The sequence below is a fragment of the Neofelis nebulosa genome, chromosome 12, assembly GCF_028018385.1.
Source record: "Neofelis nebulosa isolate mNeoNeb1 chromosome 12, mNeoNeb1.pri, whole genome shotgun sequence".
Lineage (NCBI taxonomy): Eukaryota > Metazoa > Chordata > Mammalia > Carnivora > Felidae > Neofelis > Neofelis nebulosa.
Window position 1 is genome coordinate 36230734 of NC_080793.1, and position 12403 is coordinate 36243136.

The following is a 12403-nucleotide window of genomic DNA, read 5'->3' on the forward strand; positions in this document are numbered from 1 at the left end:
CCCAGCCTTTGAGCACTCCTGTGTGTTTTCTCAGGAGAGCTTCAGTATGGTCCAGGGAAGCTTGTTTTGAGAAGGAAACAAATCTACAGAGGCCAAGTGCCTGAGCCAGGTCTATCCAGCTAGTCAGTACTCGGACTGGGAAAAGGCCTCAAGGATTCTTAGACCATTGGCACCTTACCATACTGCAAAGCCAAAGCCACAGGCTTGTTTCGGGGCATGTGAAGTTGTTCGAAGTCTGTTCTGGCAGCCACGGGTGTTCTCAAGTTTAGTTGTTTAGAGCTGTCTCAGGATTTTTCTCCCTGGGTCAGAAAATAACCTTGGTCCTGTAGCTTGCATTATGATTTGAGGACAGATGCCTGAAGAGAAAATAAATATTTTGCAGTATGTCAGTGATATTGTGACTTTTTGCTTGCTCTCTCCCTTTCATCTGCTGGAATTTAAGAAATTCTTTTAGATGGAAGGAATAACAGTTTCTAACCTTGGGGAGCCTTGCTGGAGGCCAAAGGAAGAGGTTTCAAGGCCAGGGGTCTGGCATCCTCTTTGGGGACCTTGATCCTTGTGTTAATTCCTTATCCCTCACCTACCTCGGGTCGCCTCAGCCAGGGAGGCTCTGGGCTCCACTCCTGTTTAACACTTAGCAGCGAATGAGCCCCAGCCAGAGTTCAAGGAGGAAGGCTGGACATTAGCACGGTGCTCTTGTTAGACGGTGGTTTGAGGCAGGAGGACGAAAGTGAGAATAAAAGAAGAAAAATACAGGAGAGGGAGATGAAGAGAAAAGAGAATCATCCATTTAAAAGAGAGAGACAGAAATAGAGAAATGAAGACAAGAAAGAAGGAAAGAGAAAAAGAAAGAGGAAGGAAATATTTGAGATTATCCCAGTGTCAGGCTTCGAGAGCCAAGTGGATCTTCGCTATCTTCTTGGGAAGCCTCTTCATTGCATTGAGGGAGAGAAGAAAGAAGGCCCTTCCTTTGTGTTTGCTGAGACATCTTTGCTGAGCCGACATTTTGCTAGCTATCTGAAATCTTCTTAGGACGAGATGCCGAGTCCTTCTTAGAGGGGACGTCCAGATGCCAGGTCCTCATGTTCTGGTGCCCCGAAGCCCTCCAAATCTCCCCTGGAGACCAAAGGGGACAAGGACCTTCCCAGGCACAGCCGGCAGCCTCCGGAGGCCCAGAATAGATTTGTCACTAGGTAGAGTGGCACTCGGAAGTTATGCGCCGCTCTGGTGCCTGGCCGTTTAAGTTGTCAACAATAAATTGGAATTTCATAGCTCATTATTTTCATAACTAAGAACCACAGTGGACAAAATGTCACTCTAATTAGAACTGCCTCTTAAGAAACAAGTTCAGCCCTAAAACAGTGTGACTGGGAATTTCTGAACTGGGCTGTTCATCCACTTATTTTATTTTATTTTTTTGGTTACCAAAGAATTTGATGGGTGCACTCAGAGCGACAGATTATAGAGAGTGTGTTGTGTGTGGTGGTCGTGGTTTTCAGAGGGTGCATGACAAGGCAGGCAGAGACCCTCGTCATCTTGGGAAGGTGGCGATTTGCCAGGAGTGTGGGCATTCAGTCCACAGAGCTCGAGGCTCAGGAGGGGCTGGAGAGGCACAGCCTAGTGGCATGTGAGGCCCATTTAAATCCACCCAGAAAGCCTGGCTCTTGTCTTCTTTCACTGGAGCCTGGCTGGGAGGTTCAGCCCGTTTGGAATTGGGTGGTATGTTACACAGTAATAAACACTCAGAGGATTTTAATCCGAAACACGTGCTTTTTATGTTTTGCAAAGCTTTTTCTTAACCATTCTGCATTTCTGCCCGTGTCCTGGGAGGCAGGCAGGGTAAACATCCTCCCCTTATTATACAAATGGGGTCACTTGGAGGCCCAGAGACGCTAAGTGATTTGGCCAAGGTCACACAGAGCCACTGACTAACACGCCCACCTCCTCACTCCCAAACGAATGTTCTTTGCACGGAACTACGCTGTGTTGGTGGCTGCCGTTTGTCTGTCGTGTGTAAGCCAAAAGGTGGCATGGCTGTTTTGCTGAGATGAAAGAGCAGTTTTTCCGTCTGATTCCTTACTTTATACAGTTGCCAATTGGGGTTTCCCCTGGGGTGCCAGGACTGCTTTCTAAGGGCCAGGCTGATGTGTCAGTCAAAAGGCAGACAGAGACCTCTTCGTGTGAACACCACAGCCTGCTATGGTTGGCACTGCCCAGGTGGGCTGGGTGGAGGGCCCCAGATCCTGCCACCCCCGCTGCTCTCTCAGCTGCGGCAGAAACAGTGCAGTCCCATTCGAGTGATTACAATTGGAGTACTTAGCCCAGGGTTGTCCTTGCGTCTGTAACTGCTGCCCCAAGCCAGTGCCTGTCCTAACAGGTGCCCAGAGAGGAGTGAGTGAGTGAGTGAGTGAGTGAAAAGAGGTCTGCGAAATACCTGGTAAACAGTAGAGCTTCCTACAATTGTCATCATCCCCATTATCATTTTAATTTTCACAATCAAAGCAGAAGTTTGCTCTAGTGGGAAGAGGCCAGAGTCAGACTTGAAAGCTGGGACCGCCTCTGGCTTCCAAAAGGGAGTTGGGCAAGGCACTTGTTCTAATCATCAGTTTCCCCTCCGTAAAACCCCGCTGGCCCCTTAGGATTGACGTGGAGATCCAGATAATTTGAGGCAGAACTCTGTAAATTTTAGAGCCCTGTGCTGAATAATGAGTTATTGTGTTGATAGTAACAAATGACTTTTTATTGTAAAATTGGAAGGATAATTGGAAGCTGCAGAGATTGCTGTGTGCCTTGATTTAGCTGCCTTTCTAAACTTCTGACAAAATAGTGTTTTCTTGGATGTTTCTTAAAGACTGTGACTAATAATTTTTCAGTAATTACAGAAGGGGGGAATAGGTTGAATTTTGCCTTATTGTCCAAATTTAAACATGACTCACTTTTCTCAATGAAAAACAGAATTTCCATGTCCATATCACTGCTCTCAAATTATTTCATCTGTTTCTAGAATGTCCATTAGGTTGGCCCTAACTAGATTTCCCCAGGCTGAGACTTTCAGCATCTCTTTATTTATTTATTTTAAGTGTTTATTTATTTTTGAGAGACAGAGAGAGAGAGAGAGAGAGAGAGAGAGTGCATGAGTAGGGGAGGGGCAGAGAGAGAGAGAGGAAGACACAGAATCTGAAGCAGGCTCCAGGCTCTGAACTGTCAGCACAGAGCCAGACGTGGGGCTTGAACTCTTGCACCAAGAGATCAAGACCCGAGCTGAAGTCGAATGCTTAACTGACTAAGCCACCCAGGCACCCCTCAGCATCTCTTTAAATGTGACTAGTCACTGGGTCTTGGGTAACACTTCCCACCCATTCCATGGGAGAATCGTCTTTTTGCCTTACCTATTATAAACTCTTTAGGTTGAAAATTTACCAGTCATTGGGGTGCATGGCTGGCTCAGTTGGTAGAGCACGTGACTCTAGATCTTGGGGTCGTGAGTTCCAGTCCACATTGGGCATAGAGTTTACCTAAAAAAAAAAAAAAATTACCAGTCAGTTCTAAAATGTCTCCTTAGCTAAAAAAAAATCTCAACTACAAGATAATCTCTTTTGCAAGGGGAAGTCAAGAATTCCTCTGTAAATATTGAGAGACATCCAGTGAAGGCTCAGATTCAGAAAAGGAATCAAGTCATTTTTTTCCCTTGAAATGATCTTTCACGGCACTCTTCTCCCCGGTCTCGGTTTTACTGTAAAACCCTGACATCCTATTTGTGTTAACGAGGAAGAGCTGATAGCATGGAAATGTCCTTAGAAACAGCGATTTACCTCAGGGGAGGTCTCTGGAAGAGCTGCGGTGACTTGTGGTTGGTTTTTATTTATTTATTTTTTTGATTGCTTGGGTTTTGACTTGTATATAACACATATTTCCAGTTAACTCTGGAATCCAACATTTCCTTTCATTTTAGGCTAGGGTTATCATTGTAATCTTATGGCAAAAAAAAGTTGCACTTAAGGGATAGTGTCACAGAATGCAGATGGAATCTGCTAGGGGATGGGAGTACTGGTAAATTAAAGGTACAAGCCAACTTTCTGGGGGAAATTTTAGCTCGGGGGCCAGGCCACTGTCCTGATTTGGCCAATGGGCCTTGTGTGACCCTGGGCAAGCCTTTTAACCTTCATGGATCTCTGTTTTATACCTGTAGTTGGGGACCTGTTCATGCACTTATTCATTCATTTATTCATTCAAAATATTTATGTGCTTTAGAACTGTGGTGGGGATCAAATGGGAAAGCTGACTTCAAAGTTTTCTGTAAACTGTAAAATGATAGATAAATGTGATAGTTAATTAACTAATTAATGCATAGTGTCTGGACCAGCACTGTCCAATAGAAATATAACACGAGCCACGTTTGAAATTTAAAATTTTCTGGTAGCATATTAAAGAAGGAAAAATAAACAGGTATAATTGATTTTATATATTTTATTTAACCCAGTATATGAAAAATGTGATCACGTTAGCCTATAACCAGTATAAAAATTATTAATGAGATATTTTACCTTCTTGTTTCTATACTAAATTTTGACAGTCTTGTGTGTGTTTTATGCTTACGGTACACCTCAATTCAAATGAGCCATGTTTCAGATGTTCCAAAGCCCCATATGGCTAGCCTAGGGCTGCTGAATTGGACAGCACAGATCTGGATGTTTTCTGGACAGAGTAGCTATTTTGTTGCAAACATCCATTTTGCTGGTTCCTCATGGCTAAGCTCCTTTCTGCTTGGGTCCTAGGTATTATGAGACGGGGAGCATCAAGCCTGGTGTAATTGGAGGATCCAAACCAAAGGTCGCCACGCCCAAAGTGGTGGAAAAAATTGCTGAGTATAAACGCCAAAATCCCACCATGTTTGCCTGGGAGATCAGGGACCGGCTGCTGGCGGAACGGGTGTGTGACAATGACACGGTGCCCAGTGTCAGTTCCATCAACAGGTGAGGGGCTGGTGCCTGTGGGGGGCTAGGGATTGGGGGGAATGGGGCATCCTGGAGGCTCTGTGAGTGCCTTTCCTAAAAGTCTGGTCTCTCCATTCATCCAGGCCCCTTAGGGGTTATTGGACAGAGGGGTGCTAATGGGGCTAGATTGATCTCGCTGTTGCCCTTCTTATCTTTACAAAGTAAGCAGGGGTCCTAGGCTCAGGGAGGGAAGGCCATGTCAGTACCCAGGCTGCTTGAGAGTCTTCTGAGCCCAGAGTGATTTCTGTTACTCTCCCTTTACCGCCGCCTCTGTGTGTGGGACACTTAGCAGCAAACTGTTCTGATCAGGCCTTGACAAATGTCACTTCTTTGTAAGCCCGTGCTCAGGGTCTCCGCACTGGCTGATATAAATCAGAGCTTCCAAGGAAGAAAATCCCTGCCTCCAGTTTGGGCAGAGGTTGAGCCGTTGAATGTGGAAAACAGAGCCTGGACTTGAAGTTGAGAGATTTGGTTCCTTGTCCCAGTTCTGCCACAAACTCCAAGTGTCACCCTGACAAAGCTCTTCCTCTCTTTAAGAGCCCAGAACCTTGGTGGTCCTGATGTAGGTCAGTGATCTCCAAGAGTGACGTCCAGGACACCAAGATACTGTGGAGTTAGGGAGCTGCTCTCTCCCCAGTTTCCCTCAATGTCACCCATGGAGAGAAAGAACCAGAGAAATAACATGAGTACCAGGCATGGGATCTTCCTGGGAGCCACAGCGGCACCTTCTCTGAAGTGTGATCCAGGATATATCAAATGGAGCTTTCAGAGCTTCCGAAAATTTCTGAAAGAAAGTATTCTATTATAGGGGCACCTGGGTGGCTCACCTGGGCAGGCCCCCGACTTTGGCTCAGGTCATGATCTCATGTTCTGTGAGTTGAAGCCCCGTGTCGGGCTCTGTGCTGACAGCTTGGAGCCTGGAGCCCGCTTTGGATTCTGTGTCTCCCTCTCTCTGCCCTTCCCTGGCTCATGCTCTGTCTGTCTGTCTCTTTCAAAAATAAATAAACATTAAAAAAAATTTTTTTTAAAAGAAAGTTTTCTATTGTAAACGGCAAAGTCTCAAATCCGTTAAACCTATAGAAGTCAAGGATGAAGTTGTGAGGTGAACAGAAATGATTGTTCTCTAAACTCCACAAAGAAAAGAGAACCAGCTGACTGAAAACTTGAATGGTTCCCATTTCTCTAAGGTCACACACTACCCTTGTCCATGCAGAGCCTGTCCGGGCATAGCAGACCCCTCACCCCCCGGCAGAAAGAGGTGGTCAGACTAGAATGTCCCTGAGATCCCTTCTGGGCTTGATGGTTGTTCCTTCTGTGATGACTCGAATGCACAGAATCACTGTGTAAGTGCATCTCTTGATGTTTTGAGACCTGCTATTTCATAAGCCATGAGCCTGTTTCCTTTCTCTCAGCAAGTCTTTACCTTGGTCCTGAGATCATGTGAGGTACAGACCACAGAGAGGGGCACCAGGTACACTGTCTCGTAGTCTCTGTTCTAGAGGGCCTCCTTGCATAGGATGGCATTCAGGCATGCATGAGAATTCTGGTCAACCTGAATTAGCTGAGGAGATAGCAATGGTTGTGGTGGGTTTGGGGTGGGGAGGGGATAACTTCTGTTCTTCTGGGTTATGAGGGGCTCCAATGTGCTTTGGGAGTCCCCTACTTCTGGCACGTTGCAGGATTACCGTCACACAGAGCAACATGACTTTTTCCCATGTCTCCAAGAGCCCTCGTATGGAGTAAGGCATACAATGCCTATAGCAATGGGGGAACGGAAGCCTTCTCTTCAGAGGAACCTCCACCAAACCCATGGTCAGGCTTTGGGGGCCCGCAGATTTCCCAACGTAGGGTGTACGTGTAATTGGTGGTTTGAAAGATAACCCTGGGTTGCCTGTGGGGGTCCCAAGCTCCTAATGCCTGCTGTTGGCAGGCAGTAATGTAACAAGTGAAGAAGGCTAGGTATGAGGTGATAGGGAAAGGTGGGGTCTGTGGGAAACCAGACAGCACAAGAGTTACTGAAGGGGTAGGTGCTTCTCAGCTCCAGCCGAATGCCTCCAGGATTTTTTTTTAAGTTTATTTATTTATTTGGAGGGAGATTGTGTATGCGCCCACGAGCGTGCGAGTCCACCAGCAGGGGAGGGGCAGAGAGTGAGGGAGAGAGAAAGAATCCCAAGCAGAGTCTGTGCTGTCAGCTCAGAGCCCGACATGGGGCTCAGTCTCATAACCAGGAGATCGTGACCTGACCCAAAATCAAGTGTCGGACGCTCTACCGACTGAGCCACCCAGGTGCCCTCCAAATCTCCATATTATTAAATGGTGGCAATGAATTTCAGTGAAAAAAAAAAAAAGCCTTACAGGACGAGCATAACTCATTTGCAGGGCTCCAGCTTATATCTTCTGTAATACAAGGATGAAAACGGTCATCTATTTATGATGAATTTGCTTTAAATGTATTTTAGAAAAATATAACTGGAACACCAAGCCAGTGAGTGTGAACTTTATGAATTATCCCTCCCATTTACGGTAAAGAACTTGTGTTGCCTCATAAAGTAAGTCTAAGTCAAAACGTAAGTTACTTGAAAGGAAGATACGAAGTGAAAAGAGCACAGTGGCCCGACGGAGCGGTGGAGGCCGTGAGGCGGGACTTGCACGAGTGTCTAGGGAAGCCGTGGACCAGCTGGTGCTTTGTGCTTGGAGTTGCGCTGGGCGGCTGCTTGCTGGTTGCTGGGGCCGTGGCTAGCCTCAGGGGCTCCTGTGTGTCCACAGCGGTGGCTGTGCCTCTGAGGTGTTTTCAGGTCTGTCGTCTCCTGTAGCCCTCGAGGCTTAACTCTGTTCTTTGGCAGGTATAGAAACTGAGGCCCAGAAGAGAGGTGTAGAGGAATGATGATTTTGAGGTAGAGATGGGAGTAGAGTCCGGGTCGCCTGATGTTAGTAAGAGGAGGGCCTGTCTCTTTCCACCATTGCCCTGTAGGACTCTACCCGTGACAGAACTGAGGATCCGAGAGCAAAGAGGCAAGGAGGAGTAAAACGGTCATTCCTACCATGTCCACGCACCTTGCAGCCTTTGTGCATTGCTGCCTGTCTGCAGCTCCCTCTGTGGCCCACAGCCCTCTCCTGGGCACCCTGCTGGGGGCTCTTCTCTGGGGGCACACTGTGGCACTTCACTCAGAGCTCTTTGTGTCTTTAGCCAACCAAGCCAGCAATGCAGATGAACAAGGACACTGTTGGTGCCTCCCTCCCACCGCCACCCGCCTCCCCCTGCCCCGTCCAAGAAAGCCTGAGCCATCCCTGCGTGCAGTTTTATTTTCCATATGAAGGCAAAGCTGCTCTCCAAAGCTGCATTCAAACGGGTGCAGTTTCCAAGTAACTGTCTTGCAAACGTCGTGATCATGATGTAAGAGCGTCCACAGATTCCTCTCCCAGCTCTTGCCTCCCCGGAGGCAACTTCTCACTCTTCCCCTACTTCACACAGCTAAGGAGGGAATGGTGGCTGGATTTGTAGCTATTCCGGTGGCAGCAGTGTCGTCTCCACTATCTACCCCTACCAGTGTATGCCTTTCTGCTGTCTTCTGGGAGAGCAGCCTGGGAACCTGTGACTGACAAGGAATTCAGCGACACCGAACCGGTTCTGCTCAGCATGTGGGAGATTTGCTGGGACACGAGCCATCATGTTTATGTGGTTTCCTAAGGACAAAAAAGGGCTGGGGGTGATGCACGACCTGCACCAAGGATTCTTAGAATCCAGCCCGAGTGTCAGTGGGAGGTGACTGTCCAAGAGCTGACGGAAGCCGGTAATGGAGCCTTCCTTCCGATCCAGTCCTGGATCTCTAAATCAGGGGCCAAGTGGTGGGGACTGCGAGTGGCACTCCCAGTTAGAAGGACGGTTCCACTTAGCAACAATTGGTTGTTGTCATGTGAGAATGTGGGATCAGGATTGCTAGGTGTTTCGATTTTTCAAGGGAAGCTACAAATCCATGTATTTATGTAAAAGCTCCCACCCTACAATTATTGGCAACTAATTCAAATAAAACAAATGACTGTGCAGGCCAAACAAAACTCCCTCAGGAATTGATGTGGCCTGGGGATGACAGTTTGTAAAGTCTACTCTTAATCTGAACTTGGGCAGCAAGACTTCTGAGAGTGTTTACCCATTCCCCTCTTTCTTCTCCGCATCAGTTGCTGGCCTGGGTGTCACCTGTGGGCCCCCTCCCAGCATGGCCCAGTTGGACCCTTGGTTTGGGATTCTTAGCACAGCTGATGACCCAAGATTCTTACTGCACCAATGGCAGTTTGACCAGTGCAGTAGATGTGGGTATATCTTCAGCCCTGTCTTCCTATTTCCTTTTTAAAGGCACCATGATTTTCTCCTTCAATGTAATTGTGTAATGGAGGGCGGGGATGGAGGAATATGTGTGTGAGAAGACCTAGCCTTTCAAAGAAGTGAGGGTGATGTTGAAATAGGATCCTTACAAATGCCTGTAATACCTGAAGCCCTTGAAGTTTAGTCCCTCAGTTTCTAAATGGATTTGGAATCCAAATAGACTTTATGTCTCCTATAGGAAATATTTAGCAGAGGGGCCACTTCTTTTGAATGTGGTGCAAAGGAAATTGCTCGAGCATGGGAGCTGGGAGTCTGGGCTGACCTGCTGTGTGACCCTGGGCAAGTCACTTCAGCACTCTGGGCTTTGGTGTCCTCATTTGCAGGAATTGGTGGATTGTTGAATTCCCTTCTCTGCTGGACCATCTAGGATGTTCACATGGCACCCAGGATCATGCTCATGCTCAGCAAAGTAAAGGCAAAACCCTTTAGTGTTAACTGCCAGGTAACCAGACTGTCTCTGGTTTAGAAGAGGTCCGGAGTATGACTCTTACTGTGACACGTCTTGACGATTGCTTGTTAATTTAAATTTTTTTTTAGAATTGCTATGATTCAATTAGTCTTGTCCTTCCCACTACCATTTCTTCTCAGTGGAAGATAATGCTCTTTGTTCCTTTTTTTTTTTTTTTTTTTTTTTTTTTTTGGCAGCTGCTGCAAGCAGATGGGCAAAATCTCTATCCCTGGGGACAGCTTTGGAGGGTTCCCTACAATTCTGGTCTTGCCTATAAAGGACAGCTCCTCTATAGCCTTAAAATAGGGTGTGGGGATGGCTACTTTCCCCTCCCTAGTTCCCAAGGGATCTCATGTGTTTTTAAGGTATTTGTAGAAAATATGAACCTTTTAAGGTTGAAGCTGGTCTTTAATCTTTCTGAAGATACTGCTGAAGATAACAGCTAACATTTATAGCAAACCTACTGTGCAACAGCTGCTATTCTAAGTAATTGATTAGTTTCATTCTCATCATAACACTATGATGTAGGAATGATTCTTGGTCCCATTTTGCAGATGAAGAAACTGATGCACAGAGGAGCTAATTTACTCAAGGTCATGCAGCTGGCAAATTGGAAAACTGGGTTTCAGACTCTAGTGGTCTGATTCTGGAGCCTGTGGTTTTAATCAGTATGCTGCAGTGGCCTCTTAATGATTTGTAACAATTAATAATGTTTTACCAAATGGCTTATAAATATTTTAAAAGAAAAATAAGGAAAACATAATTTTCTTTGCTCTGCCTAGGTACAAACTTAATGGCCAAGCAATACTCTGCAAAGCTAGGACTTTATAGGAAATAAATATGAGAAATAGTTCTCATATATTTTACCATACATTTATATGTACATAACCCATAATATAGGTAAACTGTATTTATATCTGTATAGCCAGATACTCACATTGAGCTATATCTCTGTAGACAAACACACATGTATCCTTGGAAAAGGTGACATACACACAAATACAAAAATTAGATCAGATTCTAACTTAATTCCAGGTGGCCCAAAAGACTATCTCACTCCCAGGTCCTTGTCAATATGCTCCATGTTTGTTTAGTTAAAATAAGAATTTTGAATATTGGAGGAAACAAACCAACCCTGAATGCATTTGAAGCAACACTTAAGCTGACTCATAAGAAAAAGGCAAAAGGCCCTGGGGGCTCCAGGGGCCTGGACTCCAGGGGACCTGTGGTTGGGCTGTGTGGTGTGAACAGAAATGTCCGTTCAGGCTCTCAGCTGAGCATGCTGAGGGGCCTCGGTGCCCGCCACTGAGCTGTGAGATCTCTGAGGGCAGAGACCATAACCCAATGAGGGTATCCTTACTCCTCTCCATTTGTACAAGCTGGAGACTCAGTGCAGCTTGAAACTTGAACTTCCAGAAATAACGGTCTGGAATGTGAAAAAGCCTCTCACCTAACACTGAGTGAAGAGAGCCAGATACAAAACCGTGGACGCGATTTAATCTTGATTTTGTTAAAGGAAATGGGTATTTCCTAATATGCGTAGGAATGTTAGCATAAAGGAGGTACATCGAAATGTGATTTTAGATACCTTCTTTGTATTTCTCATCCTAATAGTCTACAATGAGCACAAAGTACTTTTATAATTAAGAAAAACCCTAATAACTGTTCTTTTAAAAGGTGATCCTTGGAGGCTGGAGTAGAACATCGCCAAAGAAGCTGAACATTCTGTTACCACCCACCCTTCTCCCTAATGAGAAGGGAGAAGCTTCCCTTCTCAGGGAAGGAGCTTTCGTGCAGATCCCATAGGGACTTTGGGCCCAGCCCTGGTTGGTTGTGCTATGACACACAGGGCTTGGGGTCTCACAGGGGAGACCCATATGAGTGTGCTGTTCTAGACAGAAATTTATAAGCTAAGCTTCTCAGAGCCCAAGGTCCTACAGAAGAACATCAGAGCTGCCGGGGCAAAGGAAAAGCAGTACCACTATTATCCCTTTCATACAGTGGGCTTTGTTTGAAGATTTTTTTCCCCAAAAAAGGATTTAATTAGAGTGGTCTGTTCCAACTGCCTCATTGTATGGAGGCCTGCAACAGAATGGACTTGCCCAGGGTCACAATCAAGTTCATCATATTAGAACTAGGGCAAGGTCTCTGGAAAGACAGGCCAGCACACCCCCGGCTCCTGGCCTTGTTGGAGCCTAACCATGTGGCTTTGTACATGGCAGCTTTGGAGGCTTCCTCTTAGCAAAGCCAGGCCTGTCCCGGCAGCACTTTAACCCTTTCTAATTTCAGAGCAACATGCATCTGCTTCCTTTGGTAATTTTTAATGGGTGGGGACGTGGCTCTCTCCTGTGGCTCTCTCCTGCAGAGAAACCAGAGCACGTGGGCCCCCAGGGAACAGAGAGGTCACCTGGTTCAGTCCCTTCATTCCACCGAGGGGCGGGGTGGGCAGAGGTCCAGGAAAGGGAAGAAAGTCCCTATTAGCGTCCCTCAGGGAGTTCCTTATGGAACTGGAGCTGCTCCAGAGAAAAAGATGTCTGTTTGTAACATTAATGTGTCATCCTTTTTCTACACAAGAGGTAC

The 12403-nt window shown here is 46.3% G+C and overlaps 1 protein-coding gene across 4 annotated transcripts in view; it reads left to right on the forward strand.

The window, feature by feature from the left end:
- The window catches only part of PAX5 (paired box 5), a 195746-nt gene that overhangs the window by 15061 nt on the left and 168282 nt on the right, over positions 1–12403 (forward strand). For all 4 annotated transcript variants that reach the window (XM_058694895.1, XM_058694897.1, XM_058694896.1 and 1 more), the window contains exon 3: positions 4776–4973. In XM_058694895.1, coding sequence (XP_058550878.1) covers positions 4776–4973 — 198 coding nt within the window. The remainder of the gene's footprint in view (positions 1–4775; positions 4974–12403) is intronic.